The sequence below is a fragment of the Galeopterus variegatus genome, unplaced genomic scaffold, assembly GCF_000696425.1.
Source record: "Galeopterus variegatus unplaced genomic scaffold, G_variegatus-3.0.2 Scaffold2269, whole genome shotgun sequence".
NCBI classification, from domain to species: domain Eukaryota; kingdom Metazoa; phylum Chordata; class Mammalia; order Dermoptera; family Cynocephalidae; genus Galeopterus; species Galeopterus variegatus.
In genome coordinates, this window is record NW_007728380.1 from 150,452 (window position 1) to 172,846 (window position 22,395).

The 22,395-nt window shown below is 53.4% G+C and overlaps 2 protein-coding genes across 2 annotated transcripts in view; both read left to right on the forward strand.

Moving 5' to 3' along the window:
* PITPNM3 (PITPNM family member 3) overlaps positions 1 to 22,395 on the forward strand; it is a 68,965-nt gene that overhangs the window by 28,160 nt on the left and 18,410 nt on the right. The window contains exons 4-8 of the mRNA XM_008581116.1: positions 16,590 to 16,666; positions 17,027 to 17,262; positions 20,181 to 20,370; positions 20,744 to 20,866; positions 21,310 to 21,494. Of these exons, the coding sequence (XP_008579338.1) occupies positions 16,590 to 16,666; positions 17,027 to 17,262; positions 20,181 to 20,370; positions 20,744 to 20,866; positions 21,310 to 21,494 (811 nt within the window). The remainder of the gene's footprint in view (positions 1 to 16,589; positions 16,667 to 17,026; positions 17,263 to 20,180; positions 20,371 to 20,743; positions 20,867 to 21,309; positions 21,495 to 22,395) is intronic.
* LOC103597298 (putative uncharacterized protein FLJ37770) lies at positions 15,773 to 16,369 on the forward strand. Its single transcript, XM_008581122.1, has 2 exons — positions 15,773 to 15,974; positions 16,347 to 16,369. Exons 1-2 carry the CDS (start codon positions 15,773 to 15,775, stop codon positions 16,367 to 16,369), a joined length of 225 nt encoding a protein of 74 aa, XP_008579344.1.

Consider the following 22,395-nt stretch of genomic DNA (forward strand, 5'->3'; position numbering starts at 1 on the left):
CAGCCTGAACTTGGGCCACTCTCTGCCCAGTGAGATGAGCCCCTCGGGTTTTTGAGTTCTTCACACTGGGCAGCTTGAGCATCAGAGCCGGAGTGAGGGGTGTGGGGCTGGGGGGCTGGGAGGGTGGGCCTAGCAGAGCAGAGGGACCATGGAAATTCCAGTGCGTGTCCTTTGCATGTGGACAGAGAGAGGAGCAAGCCCTCCTGTGCCTTTGTGACCGTCTCCTTTGGGTGGCACAATTTCCAGGAGCCATAGAGGGTGCCGTGGTGACCAAGGTCAAAGGCATCTCATTCAAGGCTGTGCCAGGGGTTATAATCCTTAAAACTCCCTCAAAAGAGGCCATCTCTGCAGAGTCTGGGGCCCTGTGGTTGAGCTCTGGAGCTTTGTAAGTCCTAGTCATCCTGTGTGTTGTACAGGCTACCCCCGGTCTCCTTCTGCCTGTGTTTTCTCAGAGAGATGAGCACAGGATTGGACTGAGGAAAGACCTGGTAGAGATGTGTCAATCTGCTGACATGGTAACTTCAGGACATCTTCCCTGGATGTTCTAGGTGGAGTTGGTGGGCAGCCTCTGAGCCAAATGTGTTTGCTCTTGGCAGTACTGAGTTTCACATGAGGCCGAGGTCAGGGAGTGGAGTCTAGGTGTGTGTTTAGGGGTAGGGGCCGTGCTCAAAACCTCCCTTATTTCTCTGTCCTGCTATTTTGATCTTCAGTTGCAGCTTTGGGGTCTCAGCCCACTCTGCCCACCACCTCCCCAGGCTCAAGCTTGAGGCCTTCCTGCAAGCGCTTCTGTCTCTGAGCTGGGGTGAGGGGTACCTGCACCACTGGCCCTCCCCCAGTCCAGGTCCAGCCCTAAGTGGGTCACAGGCCTCCAGAGCCCTGGTAGAGTGTAAGGAGCTCCACTCAGCACAGGGGAACAGTGTTAACTATTCCCATAGGAACGTTTTATGAAGGTGACCGAATGATGACGTGGGGAGGCAAATGCCATTGAAAAGAAAGTTTTAGGACAAATTTCCAAGAGAAGGGGTGGACCACAGCACGCAGGGCCACAGGGGAAGCACCAGGGCTGGGCTGGAGGTGAAGGGAGAGGGGACAGTACAGCCCAGTCTTTTACCACGTTTCCCCATGAGAAGTGCAGGGCAGGGGACCCGGCTTAGGATCGGCTGGTTTGAATAATGTCTGAGGGCTCTTGGCTACAGGGGTGGTGTCCAGTTGTCTGGTACCTGGGCCTGGTGTGATTCAGGGCAGGGGAAATACTGGCTGGTGAGTGAGAATGGAGAAAGGAGGTGATTGGGGGTGAGGAGTTGGGCGTGGCTGGTTTGCATGGGAAAGGCGAGCTCACAGGAGAGTTGTTTATTATTTCTAGGAATTAGCCAGCCCTGGAGGGGCAGTCTCTCCCTGGCCAGCAAGGCCCCCAAGATGTCAAAACATTATAAAATAAAAAATATGATTAATACGGGATGTCAACAGATTCCTCAGGAATGTGGGAGGGGAAAAGAGTCCAACTCATCCCTTCTGGGCCTCTGGGAAAAGGAAGCCACAGGAGCAGCCTCTAAGGGACAAACACAACCCCTGACGTGGGGTTTGTCTCCGCAATGCTAAACCACAGCTCCGTTTTGCACAGATACAACTGAATGGACGAGAGGTTTAGTGCCTTCTGGACCTGGCTGAAAAAAATGTATGTTTAAATAGAGGCAAAGTCTTTTTATTTTTCGTGGTTATAGGTTTTAGTCAGAACTATAGTACCGGAGGCTGTCATCAAATTCTCCTCCTTAAGGACATTCTTATATAGCAAAGAATAATATCAGATGCGCAGAAAGATTTTGGAGCTGAAACAATCCCTTGTAGGTCGTCTAGGTCAGTGATTCCCAAGTATAAACCCAACATTTTCCACAGTGGGAAAAACAGCCCCATGATGTGATTTTCCATCACGTTGAATGTATTCAATCGAGAGGCCTGCTTTTCACGTAATCCCACAGTTATGTTCTGCCTACAGTTTTTGGCATTAAAATACTTCTTTTATGAAATGATGATGATAATTGATGGTAATGTGTTTGTTTATTTTTAATCGAAACTTGGCAAAGTAAGTCTGTGACCTGAATAAAAAAAGAGTAATAGCAGTGCCTTCTGTGTAAGATGTGCTTTTCCACTAAGAGTACTCCTCTGTGCATATTACCCTATTTAATATTTCCACTGGGTTTTTGATAACTCATTAAAAATGAGTTGTTGGGTGGTACGAATGGCCCTGGACCAGGAGTCAGAAAATCCTGGGACTGGTGCTGGATGTATGACACCATATACATAACATCTGGGATTTAGAGGGGATAAGGCCTGGGTGTGAAACTCAGTTCTTCCGTTCAGTTGCTGTGATGCTTTGGGCAAGTTACTTAACATCTCTGAGCCTCAGTTTGTTTGGCTGTGGAAAGATGACCACACTGTCTACTTTCTAGTGTTACTGAGGGGATCAAAGAGACTATGCATGAGAAGCCAAGATCTGTACCTGGCGCAGAGGAAGCTGCTCGTAATTCTCACTTATTTTTGGCTTTGATCTCTTGGCCACTGGAGCACCTGGTGCAGATGTGAGTGGTGATCTCATCATCTCGTGGAGCTCGGTCTTTTTGGTGCTCTGCTGGTCCTGTGGCTGCCTTCATTGCCATTGTCAGTGGTGTCACATCTGAGTTCCCAGAGATTCTTCCTGCATTGGCCAGAGAGCTCTGGGCCCCTTGGGTGGCCAGTGTGGGGAAGGAGGCCTGCATGGCCTCTCAGCTCGTGTGCAAGTGCGAGGTTGCAAGGACTTATCTGCAGTGGCCTTGGGGCAGGTGGCATGTGTGTCCTGGAATCCTCCCTCCTCTGGCAGCTTGACAGCCTGCTCTTCATCCTGCAGTTGGACAGACGGCCTGGCAGCCTGCCACCACTGGCTTGTGCTTGTTATTAGGAACCAGCCTGGAGGAAGCCTGGGGAGCCACTGTGTGGGGGGACAGGGGTGGGGCAGAGAGAGAGAGAGGGCTGGGGCTGGGAGCTGTGCAGTCTCAGCTCCTGCCTGTGGCCCAGTCTCCTGTCCTGTGTGTACATGGGGTCCCTTCTGGATCTGACGCACTAGGGGTCTCTGATTTTCTGTTTCAGTCTCTTTGTCTCTGGGCTTCCTTGCCAGTGACTCTGGGCCTGCACTCCTCGTTAGCAGGCGAGCATTTTCAGAGTGCTTCCTGCCCAGTGTCAGGACCCAGGGAACTTACCATCTTCCTATCCAACCTCTCTCCTTCTCTTCTTCCATGCATGGTACTGTTCTCCACAAACCCAAGCCAGAAACCTGGGGTCTTCCTAGACTTCTCCCTCTCCGTCACCATCCGGAAACAAATCAGGTCCCTCACAGTGTGACTGCACTGCAGTGTGACTCTCAGACTCATCACTCCCCTCTGCCTCAACCCTTCTCCAGCCATGGCCACTGTCTCCTCTCTCCTGGACCACTGCACCCTCCTGTGCACGGGCCTCCCTGCCTCCAGTGGCGCTGACTAGTCCTCCCTCTACAGAGTCACAGAGGCCTGTGCAGGAGGCAGCTGGTCCCCATAGCCCTGCTTCCCCTCCCATGGCTCTTTTCCAGCAAAAGGTGGCACTTGCCTCCATATGACCTCCCTGCTCACTGTTCCCTTTTCCATTAGCTGTCCCCCTGCCCTGCCATGCTGACTCTGAGAGGAGCATGGACACTCTCAGCATGGTTTTCTCATGGTCTAACTGGGAAGCCCGAGCATGGCATCCATCCCCATGCAGGAAACAGAGGCAGCCTCCTCCACCGCAGACAGCGGGAAGCGCTCGGGATTCTCGGGACCCAGCACTCTGTTCATCACTGCCTGGATCACATGTGCAGAATCCAGGGAGCTGGACGTACCCCTTCCTGCTGTGACCTCCCTCATCATAACAGGGGCTGAGGGTACAGCTGTCGGCTTCATGGGGCAGTGACTGCTTCTTCTGATCACATCCTTCTAGGCCCATCTTGTGGGAAGAGGTGTGACCCCCGCACACACTCCCCCACACCCAGGGGCCCACGGCTGCCTCACCCTCCCCATCCCTCTGTCTTCCAGCGTCAGCAGCTCCACAGGGTGTAGGGAGCTGTTCAGGCTGTTCTCTGTGATCCCTCATGAAACCTGGGGGCTGGGGAAGGCTACAGTTATCACAGCCATGCCACAGTGAGAAAAGGAAGACTCCTGAGGAGTAAACGACCTTCTGAGGAAGGCGCTCAAATCCAGCCACCTCTACTCCTCCGTCTCCAGAGCTCTGTCTCATGTCTGGGCCGAGCTCCCTCTTTCCTGCAGTTTCTCCTTCCCATGGTCACCCCAGGTACCTGGGGAGGGGCACCGCTGTCCCTTGTGTCACACAGGTACTCTCTCAAGAGCCAGCTCCACCAACTCCCCAAAACCTCAGGGTCCAGCATGCACACAGGACAGGAAAGTGCCAGGCGGAGAAGTTTCCTCTGCCTCATCTCCACCCGGGAGAGGGCAGGTTCCGTGACAGGGAGACTGAACTACTGTGGCCCTCGGAGCTGGACCCAGACCGTGTGGAATACAACAGCAACCACACACATGCCCAGACTAATGCTGGCTGTCACATGGCTTTCTCAGGGCCAGCACCTGGCTTCAGCTGCAGGGGTGGGGGCAGCAGGTGGCGTCCGGTGTATGAGGAGGGTCCCCCCACAGCCATGTCCATTTATTAGGGAGGGGACCTCAGTGAGACTCTGAACTTCCTCTCCTCCCCAGACCAAGGCCTGACAATGGTCCAGACTGAGTCCCAATCCTGGTCCCAAACTGACCCTTTATCTCATCCTTGACTGAGCCACTGTCATAGCCACCAGCCGAGCCCCAATTTGGCTGCGTTCTGACTCCAGCCTTTGGTCTTGGACTGAGCTCAGATCCTTGGCTTACACAGAGTGAGACATGGACAGCTGAGTGTCACCCCTCCCCATTGTGGAGATGTGGTTTGACTTCACAGCCCGCTGCCTTGGGTCAGTGACCAGAGGACCAGCCACCAAGAGGCCTCCCTTCCTGCATGCTTTCGGCCTGTGGCCTCCCCAGAAAGACCCCCACAGGCGTAAGGCATGAAGCCCATTGCCCATGGCTGGCCTACCCACTCCTCTGCCTGGTAACCGGTGTCTTTTCCTGGCCTGTGTGGGCAGCTTGCTGAGCACAGCTGCAGACAGGCTATATTTAGCCAGATTTAATGAGCTCAGGGTGGCAGACGTCCGCCTTGGGAGCACTTTTCTTGCATGTGCATGCATATCTGTGCTTGGCATGGTACCTCCTGTGTGTGTATGCATAAGCGTGTGCCTTTGCATTTGCGTGTGTGCATTAGTGTGACTGAGTGCGTTAGCGTGACGTGAGTGCATTGTTGCACTCGATACGTGAGAGTCAGCATGTGTCTGCGTGCACGTGAGTCTGTCTGTGTAGCGTCTGTGCTTTGCTGGGGATGTGCACCTTCTGGCACGTATAGGGGTGCAAAATGGGAACAAATCATTAGTTCATTCACCCATTTGTTTGAAAAATATTTAATGAGCACTTTTCTACGCCAGCACTGCAAGTCTCCAGGGATAAAATGGAGCACAAACAAACCCAGTCCTAGACCTTAAGGGTCTTACAGTCTGGAAGATGGAGGAGGGGAAGACAGTAATCCGATAAGCATAAAATTAAAAGTATAAGGATTAGTCCCAGGAAAGTGAGGTCCACGGTGCTTTGGTGGGGAGGGGAGTAAGAGTGGAAGGCCTGGGAGGAAGGGGCGCTGAGGTTTCTGCAGGAAATATCTGGGCACAGAGACAGTGTGTAGAAGGGTCCAGGCATAGGGAGCAAAGTGTGCAAGGGCCTTGTGGGGAGAAGAGAAGGGGTGTTTGAAAACCATCCAAGAGCCCATGCAGTTGAGTTCAGACAGGGAGGGGCGCGTGGTGTGCGAGCGGCAGAGTGTGGGCTGAGGCGGACCTCACGGGCCTGGGTCAGGACGTGGGAAGTGGAGACGGGGTGGCGCGGGAGGGCGTGACGAGGTCTGCGAGGAGCGCTGCATGTAGCCATGATCCAGCCAGAGTTGCAGCAGCAGGACCAAGGCTCACACAGCCCTCAGCACGGCGGGCGGGGAGCTCAATAAAGGGACTTTGTTCAGGGTGAATGAGGCTTTAAGGAAACCACAAAGGCACAGGGCAATACCCTGGGGCCATCCCCATCCCTGAAGGCAGCTGCGTGGAGAGCACCCTCCCTGCAGGAGCTGTGGCCTTCAGCAGAGGGACCACCTTTGGTGACCTGGCAGGGAGGGAGCCTCACTTCCCCCAGTTCCCTTATGGTGCCTTCCACTGGCCAAGTGCAGCCAGAAGCAAGGGAGCCTCGGCCTCAGGGCCATGGTGGGGCAGAGAGGGGACAGGGAATGTGGATCCAGAGGGGCAAATGGAGGCTGCGCGGCACAGCCCACTGACTGCCCCGCGGAAGAGTCGTCCTTTCTTTATTTTTCTATAAGGAGCTTGATTTTTTTTTTTTTTTTAAAGATGACCAGTAAGGGGATCTTAACCCTTGACTTGGTGTTGTCAGCACCACGCTCAGCCAGTGAGCGAACCGGCCATCCCTCTATGGGATCCGAACCTGTGGCCTTGGTGTTATCAGCACCGCACTCTCCCAAGTGAGCCACGGGCTAGCCCAGGAGCTTGTTTTTGACTCTGTGTACCCCTGCAATGGGCTAGCAAGAGACCCTCTCTGAGATTCCAGGGGCTTCTCCTTTCCTCATTCTCCTGCCACTGTCCCAAAGCCCTCAGGTGTCCTCTCCAACACCCTGATGGGGGAATTGTGTGTGCATGTGTTCATGTGCCCATGCACACATGTGCAGGGAGCTCCCTGTCAACATGGGTGAGCACGGGGGACACTGGACCCAACCTGGTAGTTTCTTTTTCTTACAGCTCCAGGTTTAGGGTCCAGGCTTCCTAGGATGTGGGATAGCCAGGCCTTCTAGGTTGTTCTCCATCCTCCAGGAGGGACCATACAGAGGTCCCTCTCCTCCTCTCAGCTTGGACCAGAGGGTAGGGGTCTCTTTTCAGCTGGAGGGAATCTGTCTCCTCAAATCCTTTTCTCCTGGGAACAAAAGGGCTTTTGGAAACAAAAGCCTGGAAGCTCTGCCACGAACCTTCCCAGAGGGAAAGAAGCCAGAGCAGGGAGAAAATATAAATTATTATCTCAAAAAATCACCTTGCTAGATGCACTTAAAAAAAAATTCTTATTTTTAATCTGTCAAGTAGATAGTGTACATGGTACAAAATTCAAAGGGAACAAAAGATGGAGGGCATGCCTCCCTCCCCTGTCCCCAGGTCACCCAGTCCTCCTCCCCAGAAGCAAAGATTATGACTGGTTTCTTATATTCCATTCCAGAGATATTCTCTGCGTACACTAACATATCCATAAATATTCATTTATATATATTTTTATGTATACCCCCACACAGATGGGAGCGCACAGTGCATTCGGTTTTGCGTGTTGCTTTTCTCAGATCTAATGTATCATGATTATCTTACTGTCTCAGTACATTTAGAGGTGCGTCATTTTTTTGCAAGGGGTGTGTCATATCTCACTGTGGTACAGTGTATTTAACCTGTCCCCTCTTGGTGGACATATAGATTGCTTCCTGTCTTTTGCTATTCTAAACAATGTGGCAATGTTTAGCACTGTGCATATGTCATTTCGCAGGACTTGGAATTGCTGGGTCAAGGGCGTTTTGTATGTGGAATGACATTACCAAGTTGCCCTCCGCAGAGGTTGTACTGGTTTTCACTCTCACTAGTGATGAATGAAGAGAACTTGTTTCCTTGGTCCATACAGTGTTGATAATTGCCAATTTGAGAGGTGAAAAAATGGTGTTTTAGGGTAGTTTCAATGAGCCTTTCTCTAGTTTAGGGCTCCAAGGTGGAGCAACTTTTCAGATGTTTAGGAGCCATTATTCCCAGCCCTTTGCCAGAAGCCACGTGCATTTTGAAGGATTACTCTGCAGGACGTTGCCGCACATTCCTTTGTCTGTGTGCTGACTTTCAGGCAGGACCAGGACAGACTTGACTTGACCTGGGAGCCTCGGTAGGGCCCAATGGTGCAAGGGCCCAATGGTGCAAGTGCCCGCTCCAGAGAACAGTCGCTTCTCCACTTCTCCTCCCTGCCAGGGGTCACTCTGAGGGGGCAGGGCTGGGGTGTGGAAGCATTTGAAAGCGTAAAGACACCACCCAGTTTCTCATTCCCACCTTTTGGAGGATGAAAGATCCTCAGCCTGATGCCTGGGGTTCAAATCCCTACCCTCACTCAGTTTTCTCATCTGTAAAATGGGAGGGCACCCCTGACCTTATAGGATGAACGTAAAGATTGCCTGTGACACTGTATGAGGACTAGAAACTCAGGATAAATCTTAGGAGGGCCATGCTCCTTACAGAGGAGTCTGTGGGGGATACCAGGGTCAGGTGCTAAGTCCTTCTAACATCCCCCTGTAGCAGCAGGAGGGTTTTCTTGTGTTTGTATCTCTGGAAGCTTCGCTGAGCTGATTCAAGATGGTGACACTCCTGATCTCAGCCGACTTTCCCCAGGGGGAGTTACTGCCTGCATGCTCACTTGGGGTGCCCAACAGCATGTTTTCAAGAGGCAGGATCTGGGGCCCAGACCCTAGCAAGGGCCAGGCCTTAGTCTGGGCTAGTGTCTCTGTGAAAGGCTCCTGGGTGTGTTGAAAGTTTGAACACATTCTTGGCCTCATTAGCCAAATGAATCCAGGTGGACATGATTGGATTCTGACCCTGAAAGAGTTAAGGAGTTGAAGGAGGAACCTCAGCCTCCAGATCACCCCAGCCCCAGAGGAAAATTCCCTCCCCAGCATCCTTGCTAAGTGGCCACTTACATAACTTGCTTGTGTAACCTGGGGAAGGAGAACGCCCTGCCTCCAGGCCAGCCCGGGTCACTCTTGAACTGTTGTAAGCATTTCCTGAGTTGTGCTAAGACTTGGGCCAACTCTGCAGAGGCCACCCCCACCCCTGTTTGCCAGCTCTGCCCAGGCTCAGCATGGATTTGCAGGTGCCACCATCCTCCTTAAGCCTGTTCTTCCCTAGACTGGGCCCCTCAGCCTCCTGAGCTGCTTTCTACAGCTTTCCAGCCCTGTTATTGGGCTCCAGACTTGTCCTCAACATGGCCTGAACTGCAGGGCAGGATGTCTCCTCCTCATTTTTGAGCTGTAATCTCTGGTTTGTGCAGTCTCAGAGGTTGAGAAGTAACTCTGGCAGTTACATGACCCTGACTTAGGCTGTTTGTAGGCCTCGGTCATGTAACCCAGGTTGGTCATACAACCTAGGTCTTTGTCATGTGACCTGGCTTTGATCATGTGACCTAGTCTTGGTCATGTGACACTAGGAACTTGAGAGGTCCTTGAAGGCAGGTGCTGTATTTAATAATCTTGGTGTTTTCAGCCCTGACACAGGTTTGGGCAATAGCCAATAGCGTTGGAATCGGCGGGTGAGGTCAGGTTGGTTTTTTAACCCAGATGCAGAATCTCCACTCACTCATGTTTCACGTTTATTCCTCCCATCCACAGCATTTCTTTGGCTTTTACATTCCCTCATCAGCCTGCCAGCTCCCGGAGGGCAGGACAAGGCTCGTTTTGTTTGTAGAGTTTGCATTTACTAAAGTAGGGACTTGCGGCTGGTTTGTGTTCTTATCACAAACATGGCACATGCTCATATTGTCTGTCCAAGAGATAAATTTATAAATAGTTTTAAACTAGAAGAAATATGGGCTCACTAGAGAAAATTTGGAAAATAGAGAAAAGTAGAAAGTAAAAAACAAAAACCCAAACCATCCATTATCTCAGCATCCAGAGAAAATCACTGGAAACGTTTTGGTGTGTTTCCTTTTAACACAAGGCCCCAAGCTCCCACCTCACCTAGATTGTTGTTTTTCACAAACTTGGGGGATGGGGCACCTGCACTGGAGGGTGGCATGGAGTCTGGCTGTGAACACAGGGCTTTTTAACTGCTTTGTGGAGCCCTCAGGTACCGCCTAGGGCAGGGGTGGGCTGGGGTAAGGAAGTGAGGCTCTGGGCCCCTAACCTGCTTCAGCCAGAGCTAGTCCACTTTCATCTTTGCAAGTTGGACTCCTAAGGAAAATTTCATAAAAAATATCCCTATTTTGGGCCGGCCCGGTGGCGTACTGCTACAGTGCGCCGCTTGAGAGCGTGGAGGCGCTCCCGCCGAGGGTTCGGATCCCACATACAGACCGGTTCCCGCTCACTGGCTGAGCGAGGTGTGGGTGCAGCACCGAGGTTTGCGATCCCGTTGCCGGTCCCGGTCCGGTACGGGCGCGACACTGAGGGTTGCGGTCCGTTGCCGGACACGAAAAAAGACAAAAAGGAAAAAAAAAAAAAGGAAAAATATCCCTATTTTAAAAACGTTTTAAAGCCTTCAGCAGAGGTTCCATTATTTCCCTGCTTCATGCTGTCCCATTCTCATCCTGTTGTTGGTGTTTGGTCCCCACTTCCAGCTTTGGGCCAGCCAGGAAGCTGTTAACTAACTACCCCTCCCGTGTGGTCACCTGCGGGCCAGGGCAGGGCCTTCCACATGGGGGTTCCTTTCACTTGTCCCACATTCATTAACCCATTTCCTTGAGCTGCTGTTGGGAGAGCTGTGGGTTCCTCAGATAGTTTGTCATTCTGCCACTGTGTCCCTCCTTCTCAGAGGCCCTAAGCCCTTGTCATTCCCCAGAGTTCCTGGGCCAGTGACCCTACTCCATGAGCAATGAGCTGAGGTTGACAAGATATATTCCAAGCAAACCCATCAGAGCCCTAGGGGCCGCTGCGTCCTTTTCTAAGGGCCCTCAAAACACTTGCTTATTAATTTGCATCAGGACTTGCCTGGGAATTAACACAAAGCTCCCTAGTGTGAATCAACCACTTTGAAAATCCTAGTGATGTTTGCCACCTGCACTTTATGGTTCCTCTTCCTTTCTCCCTTGCCTCTCAAAGTGACTTCGGGATCATGCCTGCAGGTGCCTTCAGGGTCTGAGAGTCTCACTGTGCGGGGCGTGGAGGCTAGGACTCACATGGGGCACTCACGCATGGACTCAGAATCTCGGACTGCCTGATGCTCACGAGGGAGTGCAGGCAAACCCCTCATTCTGCAGTGGTGGAGAGCGTGACCAAGGTCACCCTCTGACTAGGGTGTTCATTTATCATCCTAGAACTCTGGCCATGGCCTGTGCGTATGTGTGTTCTTCTCCATGTAGGTTTACCTGGGCACTGGGGCTGTGGTCTGAGCCCCCCATTTGTTGCTGAATGAGGCTCCAGTTCTTCCCAGATATCTTCCAGGTAAATCTCACTAATCCCACATCAGAGCAAGAAAGCAAACCCACTGAGTTTATGCAAAACATTATTATGTTTCTGCCCATGCAGGTGTTTCCACGAGCTCACAGAGGATTAGATACTTTGCAGGACATGACACACAGTCTCAAGCTGGGCCCAGCTCTGCTCAGTTGGTCCCAGAGGTGACTAACAGAGGTGGGAGTGACTGCCAAGTGACTGGCAGGATGGAGGGTGAGACTGAGTGGTTAGCTTTAGCCAGAGAGCACCCCCAGCCGCCGCCCCCTGTGGATCCCTGCAGCTGGTGGCAAGAGATTTGGAGACGGTTGGGCTCTCCAGCCAAGCTGGGTGATGCTTTGCGTAGGGTGCCGAGCACGTGGGTGATGACTTTGGCTTCTGTCTCAAGAGTAGCAGCGCATTGGTAATTAGAAGGGATGATCACAATGTGTACCTTCCCAAGGCTGTGATTAAAGCAAAAATAGCGTCCATTCTTTAGCTGGCAGGAAGAGCCGTGGTGAGCTGGGTGGGCCACCACTGGTCCTGATGCTGGGGCTGGCAGGATGCTGGGAGTAGGCTCTGTGGTAGCTGGCCTGCCTCAAAGCCTGCCAAAAAATGTTGTCACCAAAACAGGTGTGGGCTCCCCCACCCCAAATCTGGGCACAGCAGGGATCCAGCCTGAACAGGGCCATGCAAACAGAAATTAAGAAGTGGTAAGAAACTGGCAGCCTGATGATGAGGTCCTGGGGTCCCTTCCATGTAGCTGCCCACCATGTAGGAACCCCTGCCAGCAGCTCTTGTCACCAGAGGCTCTGGGGAAGCCTCTAGAGGTGGAACAATAAAGCCCAGGCCAGACTGTTCTAGAATTTCCAGAGGTTCCCACATACCAGTTCCCCTGGGGACTTTGAAGAAGTGTGTTTCCCAGTGGAGGATGCTTCTCTGAATCTGATTTTCCTGAAGGTTCAGAGCACAGAGGAGTCTCAGAGGCCGTGCGATCTTCACTTGCAAAATGTTTTTACAGGGCCGGCCCGGTGGCGCACTGCTGTAGTGCGCTGCTTGGGAAGTACCGCGGCGCTCCCGCCGAGGGTTCGGTCCCGGTCCGGTACGGGGGCGACACTGAGGGTTGCGATCCGTTGCCGGACACGGAAAAAGACAAAAAGGAAAAAAAAAATGTTTTTACAAAAGCGCTGTGCTAGGCCGTGAAAGCTGCTAAGCCCTCCTCTCGAGGGGCCGACAGTCTGATGAGGAAATAGACAAGTAACCCACAGCAGTAAGCCAGGCCCAGCTCGGCATGCTGTGGGATCGCCATCTCTGCTAGGGAGATCTGAGAAGGCTTTCCAGAGGCGGTGACAATTGAGCACGGTTTTGCAGGACAAGTAGGAGTTTGCCAGTCTGCAAAGGGAGGAAGGGCTTACCAGGCAGAGGGCTCAGCATGAGCAAAGGCAAAGGACTGAAAGAGTATGTCATGGGGGTGAGTCAGAGCCAGGGGCCTCAATTATTATGGTAGGAATGTCTGGTTCTTAGAAGAGCAGAGCCCTGTGGCAAGGTGAAGGCAAGGCTGCCTCGAGGCTACTTTCTGCTTGTTTACACAGACCTCCTTTGAGACTGGGGATGTGCCTTCCTGTGGGTTAACTCTAGTCCTATTAGTCAGCTCTCAAGGGGCCAGAATCTAGATCTGGCAAGCTAGGTCTCCCCTCTTCCTTCTCCCAGAGCAAAGCATTTCTGGCTTTTGTGCATAGAAAGGATGCAAGGCTCTGTCCCCAAACAGCATTGGAGGTGCGACTCTTCCCTTTTGCTAGGGAATGGGGAGGGATGCTGAGGACAATCCTGCAGCCTCTGGCCTGTGGCTGCCATCTGCATGGAGCCAGGAACTGCCTCAGCATCATTTGTGGCTGTGATGCAGCACTTGTCCACCAATTCAGTGCCTGGAGCCTTGTGCGGGCCCCAAGGGAGCTGACTGCAGGCAGATCACGAATGTAGACGCTCCTCAGTCTGTGCAATCAGTGAGGACACAGGATCCAGCATCCCCCCCAATGGAAGGCACGATGCCCAGGAGACAGCAGGACCTTCCTATCTTCCCTGCAACTTATTTATAGTCTCGCTATGGTAATTTGTGGCAATCACAGCATTTAATCCTGTAATCACACTGCAAGCTGGTACCCAGCCCAGCGAGGCCGCAGAGCCTGCCAGGGCTCAGGGAGGGACTTGGCGGCAGAGCAGGTGAGTGTGGAAGGCCGATGGCCCCATCAGCTCGGGCCCCATTTTGTCAGCTGTGGCTGTGGCTGTGGCTTGGTGCAGCCCTGATGCACCCTGGATGATAATAACAGCAGCAGCTAATAGCTAATACATGAGACACTAGGCTCCAGGTCCTGTTCCAAGCCCTTTATACACTATCCTCCCCAACACCCTCTGAGTAGCTGTTATTATCCCCATATTCCAGATGACGTAACTGGGCCCAGGTCACACAGCTGATGAGAACTAAGATTTGAACTCAGGCGTTCTGGCTCCAAAGTGCAGGGTTTTAACCACGCCCCTCCCAGCCCGAGAGGTGAGGGGTCTCTCAGGCTCCACACCCACCATCTCAGCCCTGCCAGAGCTCCCGGTCCTTCCTGGCCCACCTGTCCCAGAGCTGCACCTGCAGCTGTGCACACCATGAAGCACGGCTGCTTTGTCTTGGAGAGGCCACTCTCGGCTTCCCTCCCAGAGCCTCTCTCCCTCCTGGCAAACTGATGTCGTGGAAAGAGGTCTTGTGGTGGCACACCTGGAGTTTAATCTTCGGGGTGCCGCTTATCAATTTGTGTTCCCCTTGCTTCTCCTGCAGAATGGGGACTGCGAGCCCACCTCACTGGGAAGTCGTGCAGCTCAGAAGGTGACACTGTTAGGTGTTGTCCTCTGTTAGATGTGGGGCTCTCTAGCTGAGCTCACATGTTAGCTCCATCACTCAGTCTTGTTTGTAGTGTGGCCTGGGGCAAGTGAGCTGGGCTGTTTGAGCCTCAGTTTGCTCATCTGTAAAATGGGGATAATAACAAGAGCATCCAGACTCAGAGGGTAATTGTGGGTACTAGACAAGATTAGACATGTAAGGCCTGGGACGAAATAAGAGCTCAATAAAACTGAGTCATTACTGTCTTTTATCATCATCCTTTCCAGAGAACAGGATCCAGGTGTCCTCTAGCCTGGCCCAGGAAAGTTCTTTGGTAAGTCAGGAATAAGGCAGAAGAGCCTAAGACACTGGCAGGAGTGTTAGTAGGTGCTGGGCAGAGCCAGGCCTCAGAACAAGTTTTTCCTCCCCTTTCTAAAAGCCAAACCCCTCCATCATTTAGGAAACGATTTCCTGTCTGTGTAGGCAACAGCTCAGAGCTCACAAAGCAGGTACCCTTAGACCAGGGTATGTCTGTGAGGACAGAATATTTCAAAAATGTACTTCCCTGCTGAGAGAGGCCTCTCATTTGGAATTCTTTGCAGACTCTCCCTCCCTGGGGTTGGTGGTGGCTGAGGAGCTGTTGACTCAGGCACAGTTTGGCTGGGGTTGCCCACAAAGCCCCTCGGGAGGGCTCCTAGTGGTGGGCAGCAGGCTCCCGGTGGAGGTGGGAGGGAGGGCAGTGTGGAGAAGGAAAGAGCCATCCTTGTTTAGAGCAGGCTTCCTTGAGAGATGAGAGAGTCCCCTCAATGATGGCAGACAAGTGGTTCACAGTCTAGCCGTGGGTTTTAGCCACACACAGGAAACAGTCTCCATCTCATGACGGGGAGAGGAGAGGAGGCGAGGTTGGCTTGATGGAAGGAGGGATTCTTCAGGGTGGCAGGCATCATTTGGGGTGGGGGCAGGGCAGTGGTTGGATGTCTTTTGAGGTCTCTCTCTACCTGAGAGTCCAGTGTCATGACATTCAGGAGTGTAGGCATCATATCAAGGGTCAAAGTTTTCTGTAAAGAGCCAGATAGTAAATATTTTAGGCTTTGTGTGCTGTAAGGTCTCTGTTGCAACTACTTAGCTCTGCTGCTGTGGCATGAAAGCAGCTGTAAATGGTACGCAAATGAATGAGCCTGGCTGTGTGCCAGTAAATCTTTATTTACGAAGACAGGCGGTGGGCCAGATTCTGTCCACAGCTATAGCTTACAGACTGCTGTGTTAGAAAAATGAGAGCTCAGAGAGAGCTGGGCACCAAGAAGCACTTCCTGGAGGAGGAAGTGTTGCACCCAGGCAGCCGAGAAGAGCTAGGAGAGCATTTCTGGCAGTGGCCAGCTTCACCCCAAAGCTTGTGGGTGATGCCGAGTATCGTCCCAAATGCTGGCCTCACCTCTCTCAGGGCCCACCTTCCCCTGGACTGTGGTTTAGTAATTCAAGGCCTTGCTATCTCTCTGACAGCTTCAAGCAGATATTACAAAAATATGTACCAATAGGATATACCTAGACCTATAAAAAGAGATTTATTATGAGGGATTGGCTTATGTGGTTATGGAGGCTGAGAAGTCCCATGATCTGCCGTCTGCCACCTGGAGGCCCAGGGAAGCTGGTGGTGTAGTTCCAATCCAAGCCCAAACGCCTGAGAACCAAGGGAGCCAATGGTATAAGTCCCAGTTCGAGTCCAAAGGCACGAGGCCCAGGAGCCCTGATGTTGGAGGACAGGAGAAGATGGATGTCCAAGCTCAGGAAAAGAGTTAGTTCTTCCTTTGTCTGCTTTTTTGTTCTATTCAGGCCCTCAACAGAATGTATGATGCCAACCTGCATGGGTGAGGGTGAGTCTTTACTCAGTTTACCAATTCAAATGCCAATCTCTCCTGGAAACACCCTCAGAAACACCCAGAAATGCTGTTTCACTAGCTATCTGGGCATCCCTTAGCCCAGTCAAGTGGACACATAAAATGAACCACTGCACCAGCTTTTCTAGTTGTTCTCAGAGGAAGGCTTGGCCCAAATTCCCGTCCATAACCAGAAGCGGAAGTCATCAGGTGATATTCACACTGCTGCTGTTGTTTTTGGTGAAGAAAAGCAGGATGGTTCCTTTCTTGGATGCCCCTCCTTGTCTCAGGGACAGCCTCTGCCATGGCCTGACTCTGCTGGTCTTCCTTTCCTCAGGAGGAGAAAGGGTTTCATGTCATGTTGATTTCGGAGGCAGGCACCTGGACTGGGTGACTCTCTCTAGCTCCAGACTGTAATTCCAGCTCACCCATAAACCAGAGCCTCTCCTTTGGGGCCAGGTGGGCCCAGGGAGTGTCCAGCCACTGTGGGGGGAGCCGGGGGATGCTGAGTTCTTCTTCTGCTCTCTCTGCAGGAGAACTGTACCGGGTTTCCTTGAGAAGACAGAAGTTCCCAGCCCAGGGAAGCATCGAGATCCATGACGACAGTGAGGTGGGCTGGGTTTCTGAGAGTGGCCGGGCCCCCTCTGTGGTCAGGATTTTAGGAAGAGCCCTAGGATAGTTGACAAGCTGCCTAGTCTTCTCCCAGTTCTTCACTTCACTTGCTGTGTGACCCTGGGTAGGTCCCTATCTTTCTCTGGGCTTTGGGCTCCCCTTTGAACAAGAAGGGCCTCTTGGGACCCTTCGTACCCTGATGTCCATTGAGGGTCTTGCCGTCACGGCAGCCTGTGCCCCTCACTCTGAATGCTGGAGATCTCCCCTGCCCGGCGCCCCCGTGTATGTGTCCCTGTGTCACCTCCCCACCCCATCACCTGCTGCCTGCGTCTCTCTATCCCAACTGCTGTCCCCTCAGGAAGGCTGCCCGCAGCGCTCCTGCAAGACACATGTCCTCCTGCTGGTGCTGCATGGTGGGAACATCCTGGACACGGGCTCAGGGGATCCATCCTGCAAGGTGGCTGACATCCACACCTTCAGCTCCGTGCTGGAGAAGGTCACGCGTGCCCACTTCCCTGCTGCCCTGGGCCACATCCTCGTCAAGTTCGTCCCTTGTCCTGCCATCTGCTCTGAGGCTTTCTCGCTCGTCTCTAAGTGAGTCCATTTCTGCTTGTTTGGACTGGTTGGGGTTGGTGGGGGAGGGGACTAAGTAGAGGGGCCACCCCTGCCATGTGGGTACCTGGTGGGCAGGTAGGTACCTGCCAAGGCCTCTCTGGGGTTTCAGATTGTGATTGACCATGAGCATCACCTGTGGAAAGTGGCCAACAAGAGTCCTCTGCTGGGACTCAGCTCAGATCCACTTCCTGTGCTCTATAGGCCTGATCTAGTTGACCTGCATGGGGAAACTGAGGCTTTGAGAGGTTAAGTAATTTCCCTCAGAATTACCCAGCACATGGAACCAGGAGTCAAACTGAGACAGCCTCACTCCCCTGCCACATAGTTATAGCTCAGTAGGGATATGTGCTAGAATGGAGGTGGCACAGGACACTCCACTAGAGATCCAGGGAGGACTTCCTGGAGGAGGTGACTTTTGAATGTGCATAATATGGTTAAGTATGTGGCTTCTTAGGTCAGCCAGGATTTGAATCCCAGCTGTGTGGCCTGGGAGGAGTTGTTTAACTTCTCCCTGTCTCAGTTTCCTCATCTGTAAATGAGGGTAATTATAGCATTAACTACCTCCTGGAGATTTGGAAGGATTTTGTGTGCTAGTGTCCATGAAGCACTTAACACAGCGCCTGCACATGGAAAGCATGCGGGGCTGCTCCCCATGTCTGGGCTGGGGAGGGAGATTTTCAAACTCCAGCAGAGAACTGGCTGGGGGTTTGGGGGTGGTGGAGAGCAGGGAGGGAGAGGATGGTATTGCAGAAGCACTGGTAAGAAGCATGGACAGCTCACTGCTGATGCTGTCACGTCCCTGTCCCACTGTGGGCCCCGAAGCCTGAAAGCAGGAGCCCCTCTAATGGCCTGGGGCCTATAGGAGTCCAACTCACTGCTCAGAACCTGAGGGCTCCAGTGCCCCCCACAGGTACCTGTCCAGTTAAACTGGCTGGAGGTGGTGCTTGGAGCCAGGTGGACACCCTGGTTCTATGCGCGGAAAAGGCCCCAAGACCCATATCCTGCAGAGCACTTGGCAAATCACTGGCACCAGCAGAAGGGGGGCACTTTTTTTTGGTGGGAGCAGGGGGCGGTGGCTGGCCATTACGGGAACCCTTGACCCTGTTGTTACAAGGCAACAGTTAGGGGTGAAAGGGAGGCTGTTGGCAAGTCCATTCTGCCCCTGTCCCCCTCGCATGAGCCACCAGAGGCTTGAGGCTGTTGCAGAGACTGGCCCTCAGGAATAGCTCCCACCCACTGAGACTTAAGGAGGGTGGGAAAAGTCCCCAGCAGGGAGCCAGTGCTCTCGGTGGGGCGTGGCTCCAAGGAGGGGCTGAGCAGGGTGGGGGAGGGCCCATGTCCCCTGCCCTGGAGCCTCTAGCTGGTCAGGAGAGAGCCTGGGCAAGCCCTTTCCCTTCCCTGGGCCTCACTTTCCCCCCTCCAGACAGGAGAAGAGACTCTGATTGATCTGTGTCCTGGGACATCCACATGGCAGATGTCAATCAGAGTTGGAAGGAAGGAAGGAGATTAGGTCAGTAATTCGGCTAATTGCCCAAATCTCTGGGGTGATTCTTGTTAAACCACAAGGTGTTCAGGCCGCTCCCTGGAGTGGCTGAATCAGGAGGGGAGGGGCCTTGGAATATGCACCTTTAACAACTGCTCCCGCTTCCTGCTCTGCAGGAGATTCGGAAGCTAATCTAGGAGTTAATTGTGCTAGTTCGTAATCAATCTCAGACCCACCCCCCCAAGCTGCCTCCAGGACATCTGACCTCCGGAGCTAGGTCACTCCTATCTCCAGGAAGATGGATGGCCGGGCCATTTGAGGGGACAGCGGGAGGGAGCTTACCTCTTCCCCCCAGGCAGCTCCTTGCCAGGGCCATTAATCACCCCGTAATCACTGCTGGAAGGGAGCTCTTTCTCAGCTAATTAAAATCTCTCCGGCTGCAATCGAGGCCCGTTTCCTCTAATTTGTGTTCTTTGGAGATGAGAATGGCAGGTGGGGCTGGCCTTGCACACCATGAGGACTCTGTCACCCGCTGAAGGTGCCTGAGCACTGTCACCTGCCCCAGACTCTGTTGAGTCCCCAGTGGGATCTGTGTTGGGCTGAGCTTGGACTGTAGGGGAAGGGCAGGCTCTGGGCAGGGAGTGGGTAGTTCCTGGCCTCCCTCTGTGGTCCCTCTGGACCAGCCAGGCCCAACAGTACATCTGGGTCCGATGACCCAGGGGACAGAGGCAAGGGGGTGGGGGTGGGGCATACTGCTGGGAGGCTGGTCTCAGGTGAGTCTAAGCTGCCCAGAAAGGGAGGGACTTCTAGTAGGGAGGTGGGGAGGTGTGGGGCCAATGCAAAGAACGGACAGTCCACTGGTGGTGGGGTCCTGGTGGGCAGGCTCTCTCAGTCCTCGCTGGGGTCACAGGCCTTTCTGCAGAGCCGATGAAAGCTCTGGATCCTCTCCCCACTACACAACGGTCACATCACATATGCAGCTCTGTGCACCTCTCCAAGCTGTGGCCACCATGTGATCCCCACAGCTGGTAGGCTCTCTTCTTTCTCAGCTTCTCTGCAGCCTTCCTTGAGGCCTAGTACCAACCCCACCTCCTCCAGGAAGTCTGCTGTGATGATGTCCCCACCCTGATCCACATTAGCTGGCTCTCCAGCTGATTTCTTCCTCCACAGTTGGAGTGACATTTGGGGCTCTGCTGCTACAGGAGACTCCAGGGCCCACACCATGGGCTGGCATGGGGATGGACACACGGGGGTCCAACCCCCACTTCCCCTGCCTCCATTGCCTGTGCTGTGTCTCACCGGCTCCTGCCTGGGTCCTCCTGGCCAGCGTGTGCTCTCTTCTGACTGGTCCTCAGCCCCCAACCTGCCCTCCTGCCTGACCCCAGCTGGGCTTACCTTGGCCCCCTGTCTGCAGCCTGAACCCCTACAGCCATGACGAGGGCTGCCTCAGCACCAGCCAGGACCACGTCCCTCTGGCCGCCCTGCCTCTGCTGGCCATCTCCTCCCCGCAGTACCAGGATGCGGTCGCCACCGTCATTGAGCGAGCCAACCAGGTGTATGGGGAGTTCCTCAAGTCCTCGGATGGGATTGGCTTCAGCGGGCAGGTAGGACTTCCTTGGAGAGAGGCTGGGCTCTGCCGGAAGGATCAAGACCAGGCTGTTCTAGAATTGTAGCATCTGAGAGCGGAGGGGGCTTTTGAGATCTTTGGGTTTGCCCTTGTTTTACAGATAGGAAACTGTGGCCAACAATCTGAATTCTGACCTGGGTCTGACCCCTGTTCTCATGCTGACCCTGGGCCTAGGCTAAACCTCAATCCCGGGATGAACACCCTCCCCACACCCCATTTGAGCTCTCTCAGTACCTACCTAGGACGGGGTCCTTATTCTCCCGTGGGACGCGACCCCTGCTCTGGCTGGGTGTGGAGGTGTGGGGAGTCAGTGGCGGGCAGGCCTGCAGGCCCGGCTGTGCCTCCTCCAGGTGTGTCTCATCGGGGACTGTGTGGGTGGCCTCCTGGCCTTTGACGCCATCTGCTACAGTGCGGGACCCTCAGGGGACAGCCCGGGCAGCAGCAGCCGGAAGGGGAGCATCAGCAGCACCCAGGTGCGACAAAGTGGTGGGACTGGGTGAGGGTCATGTCCCTGGGAGCCCTCCCCCAGCCCCAGAGTAGCAGAGGCCTCCGTGAGGGAGGTGGCACTGGTCATGTTGGCACCATGACATCCAGTTTACAAAGGATTATATCACAGTCCTATAAGAGGTTATCATTACAGTTGGGGAAACTGAGGCCCAGAGAGGGCTGATTTGGGCTTGGCTCTCCATACACCTGTCCAGCGTCCCAGCTTGATCACCAGTTCCTGTGGATGTAGGAAACAGCCTGTACCTAAGACCCCACCATTATTGTGTCGTGGCTTTCATGCACATTTTGGAAGAAGTGTAGCCCCTCACATCTTAGGAGGAAGGGGTTCATTTGTGCCTGGGGAAGGAGGCAGGGCCCCGGGAATCTTCTGTGACGGCAGTGCTCTCTGGTCCTCTGCCTGGCCCCAAAGGATACCCCAATTGTGGTGGAGGAAGACTGCAGTCTGGCTGGCAGCAAGCGTCTCAGCAAAAGCAACATTGACATCTCCAGCGGCTTGGAGGATGAGGAGCCCAAGAGGCCGTTGCCGCGGAAACAGAGCGACTCCTCCACCTATGACTGCGAGGCCATCACCCAGCACCATGCCTTCCTCTCAAGGTAACTCCCTCCCTATCCCCTGCCTAGAGTCCTCTGGGAGGCCCGTGAACAGTCTCATGTCTCAGGCCCTGCATGGGGGCCTATGGACAGGCTCTGAAATGCTGGGACAGAAGCCACTTGCCAGCGACTCTGCACCGAGACCTGGGAATCTGCTCCCTGTCCCTCCCCGACTGTCCCCCACCCCACTCCCCAACTTGCAGAGAGACCAGGACAATTGGGTTCATCTTTCTGAGCCTCGGCTTCATCTTCTGCAAAAGAGTAACACTAACAGACGTGGGCATGTTTTGTGAGCTACCCCACATGTGTGTTCTCATCATATCTCAGATGGGGAGACAGAGGACCAAGTAGGTCAGGAACTTTCTGGGGGGTCACAGCACGTTCCTGAAGATCTGGGGTCAGCATTCTGATCTCCCTACCCCCAGCTGGTGCTTCCTACAAACTTTTGTTTGTAGGCCAGGCAAGGCCCCCATGGAACTGTCCACCCTTTAACTTTCTAGATGAGATGCGTTAATCAACACGGGTGAAATGAATTATCCGCATGTTGATTCAGGATACGAAGTGCTATTGAACAGACCTAAATGGGAGGGAGCACCTTTCTTCTTTCCTTCTCAACTCTGTCCTCCCTTCCTCCCTCCTTCTGTCTTACCCGGGTGACAAGTGCCATGAAGACATTACAACATTTGGAAAATATATCATCTCACCACTCAGAAGGAACCACCGTTAACATTTTGGTGTTTTACGTCTGTATTTTTTACATGCTTGCATATAGTTTTACTTTAAAAATCTCCCCCCAACCTTGTATATTGTGATCTCCCCATATAATTAAACATACTTGGTAAATATTCTTAATGGCAATATATTTTATTGAGTGAAAGGACAACAGCTTACTTAATTCCGGTGA

Coding starts and splice junctions, on each gene's coding strand:
- LOC103597298 (XM_008581122.1), top strand. CDS start 15,773: ATGGAGGCTGAGAAGTCCCATGATCTGCCGTCTGCCACCTGGAGGCCC. Junction 15,975..16,346: donor TGTCCAAGCTCAGGAAAAGA/GTTAGTTCTTCC, acceptor TCCTTGTCTCAG/GGACAGCCTCTGCCATGGCC.